Source organism: Cervus elaphus, chromosome 12 (assembly GCF_910594005.1).
Source record: "Cervus elaphus chromosome 12, mCerEla1.1, whole genome shotgun sequence".
Lineage (NCBI taxonomy): Eukaryota > Metazoa > Chordata > Mammalia > Artiodactyla > Cervidae > Cervus > Cervus elaphus.
The window spans coordinates 31211843-31230233 of record NC_057826.1 but is presented as its reverse complement, the minus strand read 5'-3'; the positions used below and the strand labels follow the sequence as shown (position 1 = coordinate 31230233).

At 34.6% G+C, this 18391-nt stretch overlaps 1 protein-coding gene across 7 annotated transcripts in view; it reads left to right on the top strand.

The window, feature by feature from the left end:
• The window catches only part of KIAA0586 (KIAA0586 ortholog), a 114712-nt gene extending 100654 nt beyond the window's left edge, over positions 1 to 14058 (top strand). For 6 of the 7 annotated variants that reach the window (XM_043919336.1, XM_043919338.1, XM_043919340.1 and 3 more), the window contains 2 exons: positions 7533 to 7598; positions 13717 to 14058. In XM_043919336.1, coding sequence (XP_043775271.1) covers positions 7533 to 7598; positions 13717 to 13868 — 218 coding nt within the window. In that variant the 3' untranslated portion in view covers positions 13869 to 14058. Of the gene's footprint in view, positions 1 to 7532; positions 7599 to 13716 lie in introns of those variants that run through there. The other variant, XR_006343881.1, reaches the window with a different exon arrangement.
• Positions 14059 to 18391: the final 4333 nt, after the last annotated feature.

Below are 18391 nucleotides of genomic sequence, written 5' to 3'. Positions count from 1 at the left end.
ATGGGCAATGTCTGAAGAAATTTATATCAGTATAGCTAATAATAAAAATGACACCAACTCCTTTTTCTTCATGGGTTAATCCAAGATCTAAGAAATACATTTACTAATAAATCCCAGACACTCTACCTTTGTTAGTCATTTTATTAGAGTTAATTCCATGTGTTTAGAAAAACTTTTAGCAGAATTGATACATTTATTCTTAATTCCTTTTATATAAGACCAATTTTTTCATGTTTTCCTTTCCTTATTATATGGGAATTCAGCTTATAAGCACGACCTGATTTTTGGATTTGATGATTAAATTTAGTCAAAACCATCATTCAGTACTGTTGCCAGTAATTTAGACTGTAAAACAATGTGTGTGAATGTGTGTGCATGAACAGCAAAGTGGAGGGGCCAGGGCAGGGGGATGCCCATGGCTGGAAATGCTGATGACTGCATTTAGTCTACACATCAGGCTGTTACTCCACTTCTGTTTCTCTGCTTTACTTCAGAAATGCCTTGAGAAGGATGAAAGATCTAATGCAACAGGAAAGATGTCATTCAATGTTTGGCCTCAGTTTTTAGGGGTGGGAAGCATAAAAAAAATAATCAGGATAGTGCATCAAATGCAAATTGGGAAACCTGGGTTGTGTCTCAAGTATCACAGTAATTTTCACAATTCCGCAAATTCATATCTTCTAAGAAACCATTTTTTATTATAAAGATACAAAATAGATTTACTGTTTTATACTATTTTATATTTTATTTTATGTATATTTTATATTATAAAATATGTTCAAATAATTGCGTGGAAAGTGCTATTACTTTCGGTTTCTTTGATGGGCTACTTGTTTATCACCTAAGAATAGTGATTACACATATAAGGCTTTCTTGGGTGTGTTTTTTAAATTAGTAGCAAATGCAGAGGCCAAGTTGTGCTGGAATTTCCAGTGGAAAATATGCAGTTACCTATGAATTATTTTAAGCTAGAATGCTATTTACTATCTTTCAGAATAGCAGAACAGATGACTATTGTGGAATGTAAGCCTATAGAGTCTTAAAGTGAAATGTTATTGCCGAAAGTTATCTTAAAATCAAACTGTTAATCTTTATTATATTGTCAACTTAAGGTGGACAGGTACCAAAAAAAGAAAGATGAACAGGTACTTGTTAGTGTGATGACACTTACACAGTTTAAGTCTGTAGAGAACTCTGGTACTTTTTTGCTGTGAATATAATTACAATAATACTGTCCCATCTAGAAAAGTCAGAAAAAATCATTTAGGTAGAAATGTAGTTCCAGGAGCCTATGATTATTGCCTTCATGTTTTTCTTCCTACATTAAAACAAATCAGACTTAGGAAGTCATGGAAATATTATGTTGGATATTTCCTAATTGCTGTGTCAGCATAATCAATCATTTTCTAAATTTTCCAATTTCTTGAAATAGCTTAACCTATGTTCATAGCACTTTACAGGAAGCAGCACAAAATTAGTTTCTATGTCCTCATATATTTCTCTCAGTGTCATAAAAGTATTTATTGTATAAATGAAATATTTGTCTATGGCAGAAAGGCCTGTACACCAAACTGCAATTAATGAATATAAGAATTAGAAAGCAAAACTTTGTTTAGTCTGAGGAAAAACAATTCTTTAAACTGTAACCACATGACTGTTTCTTGTTTGCATCAACTCTGGGTGACTGTTATTGTCTTCTGTGAATTCTCTGGGGCAAGGGCCTGACTTTGTTGAATGAACCAATTGTTTTCCTTTGTGTTGCCCATCTAGTAAGTTCCCATCTGGTTTGTGTCAGACTGTTTTCACAGCCAACAGCGGCTGTCTTCTCTATATCCTGACACTTCGGGGCCCCACACTATCAAAGCGCTGCTGCCCGGGCCTTGCTGGCAGGGCCCCTGCAGCTGGCCCCGCAGCCTGGAACTATTACCCAGAGTGACGGTAACATAGACCTTGGACCGGCCCTCATTCCCATCGGTGTCGTGTGTACATGAGCAGAAATCCCCCTTGCCTCCCTTCCCCCAACCCTGAAACTTACTAGTCAACAGAAAATCTCTAAAGCTCTAATTTTAGGATGTGAAATGGTGTTGTTCTTATTTTCTAGTGGCTTCCTGTATTTGAAAGCTCATTTTTCATTCTTTCACTCTTTTTTTCAAGTTACCAGGTCTGGCCTTGGGGGAAGTGAACTGGTCACTGTGTCACATTTAATTTTTGTTTCCAAATTTAGTTAGCAGTGACTAGATATGGCAAAATCCACTGTAAAGGCGATACAAATAATACACGGTATTTTTAGTGATAGTCACAGGCCATAGTTTGAGAGAAGTTTTCATTAGGAAGAATTTCCATCTCAGAAAATGAATTTTCTGTTTGTAAATTATAAAAACACTCAGATTCAAACTGTTAAGTAAATATTAGGGACATACTTTACTTTCAGCTTTGTTTGCTATCAAACATTGTTTATAAGGATGTGATAACAGTGACCTTCTAAACAATCTGTGGCCTCATGTGATTAAAGTTATAGGAGTTACTATTGATTAAGAGCTATAGTTGAGTTTAAATGTCATTATGATGTCATTGCTTTATAGATATAAGCTGAAAGAGCAAACTTTTTTTTGTAGTCAAAATAAGGAAATAAGTGGCATTTACAAAATGTATTGATATTTTAGAAATGCTTTCAAGATTAGTTAAAATGAGATTAGTTTGAGCTTTCACTTAAATTGAGTGGCTCATTGTTGTAGCATCAGGTATCCTAGGTCGTAAGTCAAACTAGACTTGTGAGAGCCAAACAAGAACAACAACGACAACAGCCAGAACTTACCTTCTGCTTCTGAATGAAATGGCAACCCACTTCAGTATTCTTGCCTGGAGAATTCCATGGACACAGGAGCCTGGTGGGCTACAGTCCGTGGGGTTGCAGAGTCAGATACTACTAAGCGACTTTTGCTTTTTTTCACTTTCTGAGTGATTTCAGTTCACAGTTGTTTCAGGATTTTAAGACGAGAAATAGGAATTTGTCTTTGGAGTTAGCAGTGTGGCCGGCTGCCGATGTTTACTTGATGTGAAAGGCTACCTGGTAGTTAGTTATGTAGCATTTTCATTCATTGGAAAACAGTTTAAAACAATAAGATGAAACTAACCTTTTTATTGATGAAACTAACCTGTTGAAGTTTTTTCAACTTCAACTTTTTATGGAAGTGTAATACACATACAGATAAGTACGCATAGCTGTACAGCTGAAAGAACTTTCAGAAATTGAGCACACTTTGGTCTTCAAGAAACAATATTGCCAGCATCCCCAAAGCCCCTTCACGTTCCCTTTCAGACACAGCTTCCACCCCCGAAAAGATAACCACCGTTCTGACTTTTTTTATGTTCTGACTTCTAGCAGCATAGATTAGTTCTCTTGGCTTTGTACTTTAAAAAAATAAAATCACACTGAATGTATGGCTTCTTTCATGGGGCAAACCTATTGTAATTTTTAAGATTCCTTTAGTTTTCAAACCATTATGGCATGCTTTTATAAAGAATTATCTGAGAGGAATTTGTTTTAGTAGCTGTGTCACAGGCTGTTCAACCAGCAGGAAGTGTCTTGTAGATAAAGTTGTCTACTAAAACATCGAGTCTCTCTGTTTGCAACCAGATTTTAATGCTGGAATGTCCCTCTAGACATTCCTGCCACTAAAAGGCAGGAACTCTCTTTGTCATTACACTGCTCAGTAAGCACTTAAATTGTTTTTAATGAGCCTTAATAACTAAGTGTACATTATTCAAATAAATCATAGACTGCATTTAGAATAGGTGGGTCATCTATTTTCTGAATTACCAATCAGCTTCCTGTCAGTTGAATATAAGCTTTTATGCTGCCAAGATACTATTTCTGAGAATGCTATTATTGGCAAGAGTTGTATACCTATTAGAGATGCAGCCAATGAGTAACTTATTTGTTTGAAAAGTATTAACTTCTATATTTAATAATATTCCTAATACCCCCCTTTTTTTCCTTCAGTGAGCACGCTAGTATAAAAGCTCCAGCTATTCCAACTGTTACTAATTTTAGATTTCTGCTTGTTAGATTTGGTTTCAAATTCTAGGTGTCATTCATTTAAAAACTCTTGTTTTGTGGGTTAAAAAAAATTCCTGTTTTGGAGGCCTTCATCTTTATATCCTTGTTTTGCAGTTAACAGTCCTATAGTACTGTATGGTTTTCTTAAATACATAAAGAATTTGTTTAAAACAATAATGATCTACAGGTTTAAGTATTGCTATACTAGTGGTTCTTACTAAAGATAGTATTATAGAGTGGAAGATAAATTTTCAACCAAAAATAAAATTTTTTAAAATACAGGAGTAAAACATAAAGCTTAGGTTCCTGTCCCTTTAAAAGTACCACTTTTTGAAATATGATGACTTGCTTTCATGTTGACACCAGACAGCTACAAGATTTTGAAAGACCATTTAAAATAAATTAAAGTGCTGAAATACAGTGAATGTTTGGAATAAGTATAGTGTACAGGTGGTACAATCCCCATGCCCTCAGAGCGCCCTCATTTAAAGCTTTTTTAGGAGTATCCCTACTTTCCCAGCCTTCGATTCTATTTTTAGATCTAAGATCATTTGTTTTTATTCTGTGGTAGTTTTAAACATTTAAATAAAGTTAACACATTTGCCTTTTATGGTGAAGCTAAAAGGATAAATTATATTCACAGGTAATTTATGATTCAATTTTTAATCAATACTACCCACTCGGAATTTCCATAGAAATGTTAATAGAAATTTATAGATAAAATATTTAGAAGTTTTCTCTTCTTTCTTTGACTTGAATACCAATGAATATTATGTTTCTTCAATTTTGAATGGCAGGGTAAGGAAGTGTAAGAACTAACAAACTTGATAAACAGCTTTCAAATCCTGTTTGCCATGGTGTGGGTTGTGTTTGGATGTGTTTGCTACCTTAATTGTCACCTACAGAGCACAGTATACAAACTTCCAGTAAACCCTTTCACCAGCAAGTAAGAATTGTGAGGCTGCTACTTGTTATAGGAAAAAATGACAAGAGTCAACTCTGATATTGACATAGTGGTCTTTTTTTCCCCATTAGAAATCATTGTAGAGATATTCTGTCCTAGTTTGGGTAAAGGAGAGTTTTGTTTATGGTTATAGTAACAATAATAAAAATATGTAATAGCCACCATTTATGTGTACTTCCTTTATGTCATGTACTCTGCTAAGATCTTTAATCAATCCAGTTAGGTAGGTAATGTTAATAGTAGTCTTATTCCACATTTGACGAACCTGAGGCTCAAAGAAGTGACATATTTTGCCCAAGGTTACACACTTAATAAATGATAGAGCTGAGAGTCAAACCAAGTCCAATTCCGAAATCAACGGCTATGCTCTTGAACATACTATATATTTCCTTCCTTCATAACTTTTTTTTTAAAGTAGAACAGGAAATTTCTGATTATTCTTACAGGTCTCAATAGCTCAATATCTACCAAGATACATCTTAGTAGAAGAGTATGAAAACGTTGGGTGGTGGGGAAAGAACCTTTTCTTATGAGTTGTAGTTCCAACACTAACTTGATTGTCATTAACTAACCCTGACATTGATTTCTTTGTCAGTGAACCTTTCTGAATTGTGATTTCCTTATTAGTAAAAATAAGATAATCTCTGAGATCCCTTACAGCTCTACTGCTCTAATATGTGATCAATATTTTTTTCTTTTTCTTAAACAAAAAATCTCCCTGTCAAAATACGTTTTGGAAAGATTGCTTTAATGAGAGCAATTCTTTTGTCAATTGGGAAAAGTTAGAAAATAATCATAGGCTAGATAATAATAAAACAACTGCTTGCTGAGTGCCTCTGTGGGCACTGCTCTAGGCTATTTAATTTACATATATCGTTCTTGTTCACGATCATAAGAAACCTGTGAGCTAGAAGAGGAGATGGAAGCACAAAGTGATCCTTCACAGTGTGGGGTTTCTCCCAGACCTCACAGCGAGTCGGCACTGTGATTTGCATTCAGGTAGCTTAGTCTCTGAATCTGTGCTCTCAGCCACACGCTTTCAGCTGTCTCTCTAATAAGAGTGTCTGGTTGTTATTTACTTGCCAAAATTTTTTATCTTACATACCAGTGTAGTACGAACAGAAAAAAGTAGGTTCTTTTTCTTAGCTTCCACCCTGTTTTGTTTAGTCTGAAAGGGGATGGTGTTGCTTATTTCTTTCTATAACACAATAGGTAAGTTTGAATTCTGGGCTTTCAGGCAACCACTTCAGAGAAAACTGCCTCTTAATTTACTTGCTACAAACAAGTGGTTCTTCAGTGCAAGGGATCTCTGAGATAGTACTGATACCTTTGTTTCTGTGTTTGTATACCAGATTCTGTACACTCTGAATTACAGAATCTGAAAAGCGTCTAGCAGTAAGTTTTGTCCCCTTGCTCAAAAACTTAAAGGCAGAGGGAAAGTGAGCGTAGATAGTATCTAATAGTAACATCAGAGTAAGCACTTCTCCGTCCCCCTCCTCACCGCATCCCAGCGTGCGGGGTTGAGCTCCCTGTGTTAAACAGAAACTTCCTGCTGTCTATCTGTTTCACATGTGGTTATGTATATGTTTCAGTGCTACTCTCTAAATTTGTCCCACTCTCTCCCCACACTGTGTCCACAACTCTGTTCTGTATCTCTGTGTTTCTATTCCTGTCCTGCAAATAGGTTCATCAGTACCATTTTTCTAGATTCCATATATATGCCTTAATATACAGTATTTGCTTTTCTTTTTCTGACTTACCTCACTCTGTATAACAGGCTGTAGGTTCATCCACCTCACTGGGGACCCATCTTGCACTGTTGGTGGGAATGTAAATTAATATAGCCACTATGGAGAACAGTATGGAGATTCCTTAAAAAACTAAGAATATAACTGCTATATAACTCAGCAATCCCACTACTGGGCATATACCTTAGAAAAACCATAAATGTAAAGACACATGTATCTGGGGTTCACTACAACACTATTTAAAATAGCCAGGACATGGAAGCAGCATAGACGTCTGTTGACAGATGAATGGATAACGAAGTTATGGTACATATATACAGTGGAATATTACTCAGCTATAAAAAGGAACAAATTTGAGTCAGTTCTAGTGAGGTGGATAAACTTCATTTATAATGATTAAATCCTTAAGTAAGAGAATCTGAAAACTTTTAGCTTGGGAAGAAATGGCCCATGAGTTTCTCTTATTTAATACAAATAATAATGCAAATTCTCTCATGATCCTTTTCCTTAGGATGCATAAAGATAATAATCTATTGGATAAAGTATTATCCTATTGACAGTTATTAAAATTCAGATGTTTAATTTCTTTTTTTATATTAAGCCACGAGGTCAGGCTTCTGTTTGCCTGATTTTATGAAACTAACTATGGGAGTGCATTTGGTTTGTCGGTTTGTTTGTTTGTTTGTTTTTTAAGTGGAAGAAACCATGATTATTTCTATGCTTCACTGATTTTCTTTGGAAAAAAATTTTTTGACTGTAGCTTCACCAGGTGATACGGATCAGACACAAATTGAACCCAGTCTGTACCTCACATCTTTATTTACAGGTAAGATTTTTTACTTTAAATGTTTCAATTTTTTTTCATTTCCTTCTTTCTCTCATAATAATCAACACAGTAAAAACAATAATTCCAATTTTTTTATTCTTCTAAATATCTCCAAATTCATCCAAAGTAAAAAATTCCCTTCAAACACTAAACTCAGCTGTCCAAAAGGTAGGGGACCAAAAAATCTATCATTTCCTCTATGAAAGTTTATAAAATGTTGAATTAAAAGGCTGCAGGTGTGGTACTCAGAGCACCGAGGCTAGTACTCCAGATAATTCCATCTGGGGGAGGTTATTTGTTGGGACAGGACACTGTTTAAACTTTGAAGTCAGTTTTAAACAAAGTGAAGCAGCTGGAACCTGGCATAAGAAGAAACAAATCTTTCACATTAGCTATTGCTTTTGGAAAAAAAAAAAGATTTGGAGTTGTTTTTACAGGTGCCGATACATTTATTCTTTCTATAGGAACTGCTGTATTTTTATCTTAAATTATAAATTTAAAAATAAGCATTTGTCAACTCACTTAAAAAACAGAAGCAATAGTAAACTTAAAAAATGTAATAGGATTTATATTTGTAAAACACATTTTGGGATGAGACTATAAAACATTTTAAATCACTTTTAAACATGAAAGTAAGGAAAGAAATGTTTAATAGTGACTAATTCTGTGAAGCAGAGGCAAATCAAATTTTTCATACTATGTACTTAACATCAAATGACCAGACATCATCTTCATCAAAACTCATAGTATTTGTTCTCAAGCACGGAAGCTATGATTGCAAAATCTGCAGGGCTGGGTTAAGTATATGAGGAGAATTGAATACAGCAGGATAGTTTAGCAGCTGCTTAAGCAAGGAATTTAAGCAAGAGTAGATGAGCCCATAGTGGACAGGAAAAATGCTTCAAGAACTCAATAAAGCACAGCTGAAATACTGTAACATTTTCGTAGACAGCTGGGAAGCAACTGTGTTCCTGGAACTCAGGGCTAATCTTAAAGACAAGATCTGGTCAGCATGAATCTAAGCAAGCTGTTAGTCATGAGGAACCACAGACTGTCTAGGCAGAAACAAATCAGCTTGGTTCAGCAATCATTTTAAGGCCCAGCACTTACTAGCATTATGCTGCAACTTTGTAGAATACAGAGGTAAACAAGACAAAGTTGCTTTGCTCATAGGGCACATTTAGTAGGAGCAATAGACCTACAAACAAATAATAATAATGTGAGTCACAGTCCATGCTTGTGAGGAATATATTGTCCAATAGATATGTAAATAATTACAGTGCAGTTTCCTAAGTGCTGCAGTGGAGTTGCCATCCTAAGACTAAGGCATCAACAGTGTACAGGAGAGGAACCCATGTACTTCACCACTGTGGCTGGAAAAACAACCCAGAGAATGTGCTTCATCTGCACATGTTCTTAAGTGTTTAGGGTCCTCACACCCCTGAGAGACACTGATAGCTATGACTCCCTGACTCCCTTCAAGACTGTATTTATATGAACACATATAAATATGAAAGTATTTCCTATGAAAGTAATTTGCATATGATTTCAGGGTATTCATAGATCCATGATCACCCATCCTTAGACTTTAGGCTAAGATCCTTCATGTACTTGGGTTAAAGATTATTACAGTTTTTGTTTCCTTTCTCATTTTATTTTTAAATGAGTTTATAAGAAACCTATCCTGATATGCTCAAAGAAATACCCAAATCCAAACAATTTAAAGTCACTGTACTGTCTGTTCATCTACTCATAGAAGAATCCCATAGCTTTATTTATGTGACTCATGCCACATGCAGTTACTGAATCCAAGTAAGGAGTGTCCGGTGCTACATTCTTCTGTGAAGTTACTGAGGAATTTTTTTCTTCTTTTCTCTATTTGTCTCATGTTGTTTTAGGAGAGAATGCTTTGTTTGGATTCCTCTCGGTTTGCAAATAACAGAGACATAATAATGGGCTACTGACTGTTTGAAGATTAGAGTCAGAATCTAAAACCTACTGATGAAATAGATTATCTAAACCTAAAAAGCTTTTAGAAAGTTATATCTACATGTATTTTTAAAAACAATACACATACGATATATAGGCAAATTCTTAAATGGACATTAAAAATCCTGCATTATTGCCTTATTAGAATAAATTAGTTTTAGATTTTCTGTTCGTTAGCCTTCTAAGAAGATAACAGAAAAGAATTTCTTTATGAATTTTAAATACTTTTAAAGCAAAAAATTGAATTTCAAATGTCTAAAAAGTATATTAAAACCTGTCTTAGGATGCTTCAAATACATGGTCTCGCTCAGTAACACCTCCAGCTTAAATGCATGCCAGGTTAAATGACGTAGTGCCTACCCATGGAATCAGGGAATAGTTTTCCTTTTTTTAAAACAAATCTGAAAACAGCTGTTGAAACAATTACATCATAGAGTAATGACATGACTGTGGAAATTTTAAAAGTCAAACTTTGAAACCATCAAACTACATTAATAGAGGTGAAATTTTATGTTTGCTTTACTGGTGATTTATTAAGATATTATGTCTTTTCTTAAAAGAATTAAACTCTGTGAGGACCATAACTGGATATGAATGTTATGCTTTTTGCCTGTTAACATTGATGCTTTTTAAAAATGGTTTCCAGCCTAAAAAGTTCTCTTTTAAAGTTCTAAAACTGTGATTTTGCTTGTATAAATGAGCACTTCAAAAAATCTTTCCAAAATGTACATTAACAAACCATTTAGATAAGATGATACATTTTATTTATGTAATTCATTGATTAAATACACAATTACTAGAGTTAAAATTAACATAATTATTTGGAGGCCCTCTAGAACTGTGGGGTTTTTTCCTTAGTGTATTTCAGTGACACATTCTTACCCCCTCTCATAAGTTGACCTACCTTTTGCAGCCAACCCTGAGTCATTGCCTCTTAGGATAGTTTCTTTCCAGTTTCTTAAAAGCAAGCACTAGTCTGTGTTAAGTGCTTTTTGTGTGCCAGCACTATTCAAAACACTTTATATACATTATCCCATTTAATCCTCACTAAACCCTTGGAGGTAGGTACTCTTACCTATATTATGTAGGTGAGGAAACAGGGTTTTGAAAATTATGTAACTTTCTCAAAGTCCCTCAACACTTATTCTTCCTCTTGCACTAAGTCGCTTCAGTCATGTCCAGCTCTGCAATTCCATGGCCTGTAGCCCTCCACTCTTCTGTCCATGGGATTTCCTAGGCAAGAATACTGGAGTGGGTTTCCATTTCCTCCTCCAGGGGATCTTTCCCACACAGGGATTGAACCTGGGTCTCTGATGTCTCCTGCATTGGCGAGTGGGTTCTTTACCACTCTAGCATTCATCACAACCTGACATAGTATATGTTTGTTTCCTTATTTGTTTGTTATTTGCTCTTTACACCTATCTGAAATATGATATCAGTGAGATTAGAGCTTTTCTTTTCTTCAGAATCTCCAGAGTCTAGAACAGTGCCTGTTCTAGAACATAGTAGGTGCTCAGTTGATAGTTGTTGAGTGAACGAGTGGATATGCCCAGCTCTGTCTGCCATGTCACAGAATCCATGTTGAAAGCCTTACTGACAGTCTGGATGGGACCATTCCCAGGTGACTGAACAACAGACTTCATTTGGGTCCCAGACTTGACCAATCATAAAGGGATTTGTGCTTGAAACTTTATAACTGCTCCTCTCTTTAGGTGCCCCTACCATTACACACCACTTTTAAAATGGAATTTCTCTCAACCACCTTAAAAATAATTATTTTTATGTGAGTAATTAACATATTTGGTATCAAGCAGAAGGCGATGAGTATGAATTATGCTAGACTCTTGAAAACCATCTCTTACCTTGTGTGACTCTTCATTTTTGGATCTCCTTATCTAACATTTCCCTTTTGTGTTCCTCTGTTTTCTCTTTATTCACTTTTCCTTATCCTTCTCTTATTTCTGTTATCATTTATTTTATTTCCTTCATTGCCTTCCACATCTTTTAATCCTAGCTCAACTATTGCTTTCACTTAACTTAAACCAAGTATTCTTCTACATGTTTACTTCCACTACTAGGTTTTAAGCTTCTTGAAGATGAGGACTGTTTCTTTTTCACCTGTGTATCTTCTTAACATCATCTTAGCTCCACACATGCAATAGACTTTTATAGATGTTTAGTTAGTGAGCATATGCATCTGGAAAGGCCCACTCTGATATCTCTCTGCCTCAGTTACTTTTACCTTGTCTTTCTTCCAGAATTACTATCAGGATGAGATAAGATGATGTGGAAAAGATTTTTGCAAAATTTTAATTGCTGTATAAATGTAAGATAATAATTATAAGAATTAACATAACTTTATAATAATTGAATTTAATATGTTCCTTGAGACTTTGAAACTTCTTGAAGGTCCCAAAAAAAAAAAAAAAAAAAAACTGTTACAGCTGTTGTTACATCATTGAACAATCTAACCGGTAATCTAATGCTCAGAGTAGAAAATAAAGGCACATGTAAAGCAGTTTTGTGAAATTGGGTAACAGAGAAAAGAAGAATGTCTGGTAACAGTGTAGTTTTTGACAGATATGTGAGTAATGGAAGGAATGAAATTTTTTCTTAATTGAGGAAAGATAGCATTTAAATTTACAGGTTAACTATTAATTTTGTTTTCAAGCCTTAGTTGTACCCTGTGTTGATTTTTACTTTATTGACAAGGTAAACTCTGGTCTTGGATACTAGTCTTGGTTACTTGAGTATTCTACATCATGACTTTGTAAAATGTCAGAATATTTAAATGCTTATGTACTATGAAGATTTTTTTTTAAGTTCTTGTTGTTTCTTAATTTTTATCATATCCTGACAGAGCCAGATTTCAAGAATTCTTTTCCTATTTAAAATACTTATTCTATTTTAAATGACATAAGAATTGCTTTCTTCTTAGAGGATTGTGCTGGTGTATTAGTTTGTGATATTGATATAATGATACCAAATCTTATTTCCCTTTCCTCTTTTATGAAAAAAAAAAAAAAAAAGAAACTGATGTAAGTAACAAACAGGAATGATAATGTTAAAATAATCATAGTTAGACATCATAATATTAAAGGAATCTGTCTTTTACAAGTATTTTGATCATCTTGGGCAGCTGTGATTGAGTCATCATTGAAATCTCCAAAACTGACTTCTTTTACTGTGGTCCCTATAAAAGTCTGATGGAAAATTTCACTCTATTACTGTGGAAACTATTTTAAAGACTCTTGTAAAGTCAATTCCAATGACTCTTGACTCAGAGATATCTTTAAGATTATTTAAGATGATTTGCCTTTAAGATGCTTATTATTTTGTATATATGGTAAATCCATGAAATTTGAAATGAGGGTTTTTGTGGTCTTTAAACAATACCAACAACAATATTCTTAGGCAATGTTCTTTTTAAACTTAGAGGAATGAATTAGCCTATAGGCAGATAGCTATACATATGTAGTCAACTGTGTTTTTTTGTTTGTTTGTTTGTTTTCTTTTTAAACATATTAATGAATTCTTCATTTCAAACTGCTTTCCTTACTTGATCTTACCTACCATTTATCATCTGTAACATGACTTTGGGCACTTGTATCCTGTCTTAGTCCATTCGGGCTACTATAACAAAATACTGTAGACTGAGTGGCTTTTAGACAACAGAAGTTTATTTCTCACAGTTCTGGAGGCTGGTCGTCCCAAGATCGAGGCACCTCTTCCTGGTTCCTGTGTCCTCACGTGGTGGAAGGGGCTGGCAAGCTCTCTGGGGCCTCTTTCATAAAGGCACTCATCTTGTATATAAGGGCTCCACTCTCTTGACCTAAGCCCCTCCCAGAGGTCACACTTTTTAATACCACCACACTAGGCATTAGGATTTAAACATATAAATTTGGGGGAGACATAAACATTCAGATCATAACATATTGTCTCTAATTGTCTGGGAATGGGTATGGCAAGAAGGGTGATTTTATCTCTCTGACAAGATCTGAGCACCTTGAGAAAAGAATTTATCGCAAATGCAATTCTCTTTTTGATCCCCAGTATTATTTGGAAAAGTTTCAAGGCACATAAGTACTCAGGTACACTTGTTTAGCTGAATGAGTTTCTCGTTTTACAGGTGGTAAAGCGGTTCCACTCTTCACTTCTCAGACATCACCTGCCAAGATGTCTGTGACACTACCCTCAGTGAACCTGGAAGACTGCTCTCAGTCTCTGAGCATTGGCACTGGCCAGGGGGACACGGAATCCTCAGGAGCAGACACCTTCTGAATGCGAAGTGAGAGCCAGGACAGTACTTGTGCTGGTGGTTTTGAGGTCATTTTCCTCTGGCATAAAACCATCTCTCAGGCTATTTTGGTCCTTCAACATATCCAGAAAAACAATTTAAAATTTTTTATTGAAGTGGAAAGCATAATTTGGGTATTTAGGTAACATTTTTAAATAAAATAATTTAAATGGCTATCATTGTGAGTCTGTGTTATTTCTTAGAATCCTAAGGCAGCTATGGAGTAGTGGAAAGGGCATAACTTTTGATATCTAAAAATTTACTCTACAGATATAATTATCTGTACTTAGTTGCGAAATTAAGTTGCTCAGTGTTATTCATCCCAAATTTTTTATAAGAGCAAATAATTGGTACCAATTTAATGCCTCTCACTAAGGAATTAATTGAAAAAGTGTTAGTACAACAGAATACTAGGTGTCACAAAAAAGAATTTTAAAATGTTTATGTGTTGATATGGAATTATCTTTGGATCTGTTGGGTTTTTTTCAGTTTTAAAAAATGAATATGATAGTTGAATAGAAAAATGAAGGTATAGTTGACTCATTATGTTATTTTCAGGTGTACAACATAGTGATCCAGTATTTTTGCAGATTATATTCTATTATAGGTTATTACAAGATATTGGGTGTAATTCACACTGCTATACAGTGAATCCTTGTTGTTTATTTATTTTATATACTCTGTAATAATATCTGTTAATTTGCCCCTCCTCCTTTCCCTTTCCCCTTTGGTTACCACAAGTTTGTTTTTTATGTCTGAGAGTTTGTTTCTGTTTTGTATATAAGTTTATTTTTATTATTTTTAAAATTCCACATGTGTGCCTTTCTCTGTCTGATGTATTTCATTATGCATAATATTCTCTACGTCTGTCCACATTGCTACAAATGGCAATGTTTCATTCTTTTTTATGGCCAAGTAATATTGCGTTGTATATATTATATATACCACATATCTGAGATATATTGATAAAGTGCAAAAAGCCACGTGAAAGATAGTATGTGAGTTATGCTACCATTGTTTAACATGAGATGGGGATCAATCCAAATATATGGATGTACATACACACACACCTACATAATGCTTATGTATGTATTAAATATCTTTGGAAGGCTAGACAAGAAACAGCTAACTTGGTCTCCTTTCTCTAACTTGGAAATGGAGTGGCGAGGCGATAGAGAGGCTGAGTGGTTGGAATCACGGATGAGTGTATTTACTGTGGATTCTATGTCCAGTTGTGACGGGAGAAAACGGAGCAGGCTCTTGGTCCTGGACTTCTGTTTGCTGGGAGTTTCTAAATTACTGACTCAGTTTCAGTACTGGTGATTGGTCTGTTCATATTTTCTGTTTCTTTCTGGTTCAATTTTAGGAGGTTGTACCTTTCTAAGAATTTGTCCATTTCTTCTAGGTTGCCCATTTTATTGGGGTATAGTTGCTTGTAGTAATCTCTTATGGTCCTTTGTATTTCTGTGATGTTGGTTATCATTTCTTTTTCCTTTCTAATTTTATTGATTTGAACCCCTTCCTTTCTTTTTCCTGATGCGTCTGTCCAAAGATTTATGAATTTTACCTTTTCAAAAAACCAACTTTTTGTTTCATTGATCTTCTCTCTTGGTTTTCTAGTCTATATATCATTTATTTCCACTCTCATCTTTATGATTTCTTTCTTTCTACTAATTTTGTGTTTTGTCTGTTGTTTTTTCTCTTGTTCCTTTAGTGTAAGTTTAGGTTGTTTGAGATTTTTTGTTTCCTAAGGTAAGCATATGTCACTATAAATTTCTCTCTTAGAACTGCTTTTTAGCAAAAGCATATTTTTATTTAAAAGTGTTGGTAGTTTTTTCATTCTAACCATAGAAATCTAGCCTTTTCTGGCTTTAGAATAGAATTACAATCTTTGGTTTATTCCACTCCATATGTACTTGAGCTTTACTTTTTCTTTTTGGTGTGTCTTTGTGTGTTTTTGTACCATGTGGCTTGCAGGATCTTAGCTCCCCTACCAAGAATGGAAATTGTGCCCCTTGCAGTGGAAGTGTGGAGTCCTAATCACTGGACTGCCGGGGAATTCCCTTGAGCTTTCCTTAAAAATGTTTGGTATCTTTTCATCAGTATTTTGTTTGTTTATAGGATTATTTCTGGCCAAGTTTGCTTCTACATATATTCTTCTGCCAACCACCTTCAATTTTTTAGAATAAAATTATGTATGTAAAAGTTAATTAGTTTGATGTTATGGGCATTAAAATTTTTATCTTATATTTGATTTTATAATTTCCAACTTCTGGAATGAACCACTTATAAGACATGTTGTTAATAAGTAGACTTTATAAAAATCAAGACTGTTGTTGGGCTTACATGCCAGAGTAACAGGTATTTAAAATGTTTGTTTGGTTTAAATCCTAAAATAAGTTTGCTTTTTGTGCATTTTAATAGAATCTTGAATAAATGTGTTTATTTTCAAAAGATGATTACATCACTATGTTTCTGATCATTTGCATATTTCTGGTCTCTTAATTTTTATTTTAAAATATTAAACATATATTTAAATCAGTTTTATAGTTTTTCTATTAAAAACAAAATTTTTCTGAAAAATAAATAAAATGACACTTCTTAGTTGGTGGTGGGTTACTGCCCTTAATCCAAGAGTAATTCTATAGTTGAAACATTTTTTGAAACAGCTTTTAAAAATGGCCTGAGGGTATCATTTCCATATAGATGAGTAACTTGAACAGTAATAAAGAATAAAATCCATGGTATTTCTGTGGTGTTGCTAAGAAGAAACTCACTAAAAAATTCTTTTCTACTGTACATCATCTGTGTATCTGTTTAACAGAAATTAACTATAAGGATGTTGGGCATACAGTGTGGTGTGGTTACTTATGGCCCAGGCTAGGCAACCATCTCAGGACTCATCATTCTCTCCCTTTGGTCATCTGCCTCTCCTGGAAAATAAAGGTTGATCAAAGAATTCTGCCTCTTCCTTGTGTAGAATCACCATTTGCTCACCTACCATCAGTTGTTCAGTAGTTTTCAAAACTTTCTTAAAAATGCACTGGAGAAAAATGAATTTTATAATGAGAAAGCTCATTGTTATAGTTCAGAAAATTTCAGGAAGTCGGTTTTTTTACTTGACCTAGCCCATGTCAGGAAAATAGATTCCAGGTCTCAAGACTGTCAAGCCTTTGAGAGTAATCAGCCCTTGTCTGTACTTTCTAAAGATATTATTTCTTCTTATACTGAAGTGTTTACTTAGAAACAATAGGAAATATTAGCTAGAGTGCAGATGTCCCCTGGTGAGACCAATAAATATTGTAAAGCTATGTTGATGGTTCATTAATTACTAAGAAAGCAAACAAAGTTCTTTTTCTGGTTTTTTGTGGTGTTTTTTTTTTTTTTTTTAGTGTGAATGGTCTTATTGAATAATTTCAGCCCTAGTAAGGGATATATTACTGATCCATCTCTTAAATTCAGAGAGCCCTAACCTAGGTAAAAACCCTCAAGCAAATCAACAGACTCCTCCAACTTCTCCCGGGAGGTCACTTCTATGAGACCTCCGAAGAGACCCAGATGGTGAGACTGAACAGGATTTAAAATCTTGAAAGGAGCTGGTAAGAAATCCCAGAAATAGCTCTTGGTATGCATAGAGGTCACAGATAAAGAACAGGCCTGGTGCTATACAATTGATATGATTTATATGTAAAGAGTTGAAAGTGTATGTCTTTTTCACTGAATCATCATGACATACAGTGATAACTATATCAATTGACTCTTTATAGCCTGCTTTTCCTGAACAAAGATATATTTTTCTTTTCTACTTTTCACAAGGTGTTACCTTAGAAATAAGTACCAAGTGAGGAGGTATTTCTACCATTGGGATAGTTTAATGGGATTTCTTGGTAAGCCTTGTAAGTATTTTTATTTCCCTTGATTGTATTTCTTAATACGTGCATGGTTACGAAAGTACCATAGACAGGAGTATTTTAAAAGGTGATTGGGGGTGATTTTTCTCTCTGGCTAAAATATTGGCTGTTTATAATTCTGTATAATTATAATAACAAGCCTGAATGTCTGGGTTGGGAGATAACTGTCTGTTATGTTCTGAAGTGTAGAGATGTTCAGATCCTGTTCTCAACAGGCTATTTGCTAGTGTTAAGCAGAGGTATTCCCATGGTTCTAGTGACCCCTGGAGTTGTAAATGGTAACAGGTCCAGCAAAACCTTAGGTTGGTAGAAGAGGCCATGGTCTGACTCATTCTTAAAAACACAGTGAGGACGGGGAACTATATTCAATATCCTATGATAAACCACAGTGGAAAAGAATATGAAAAAGAATGTGTATATATACATGTGTAATCGAATCACTTTGCTGTATAGCAGAAATTAACACTGTAAATCAACTATACTTCAATTATAAGAATAGCAATAAGGAAAAAACAAGGTGAGGAATATTTTGCTTCAGAAAAGGGAAGGGGAAATGAAGAAAAGTAGAGGCATAGAAAACAGAGAAGGAAAGCAAT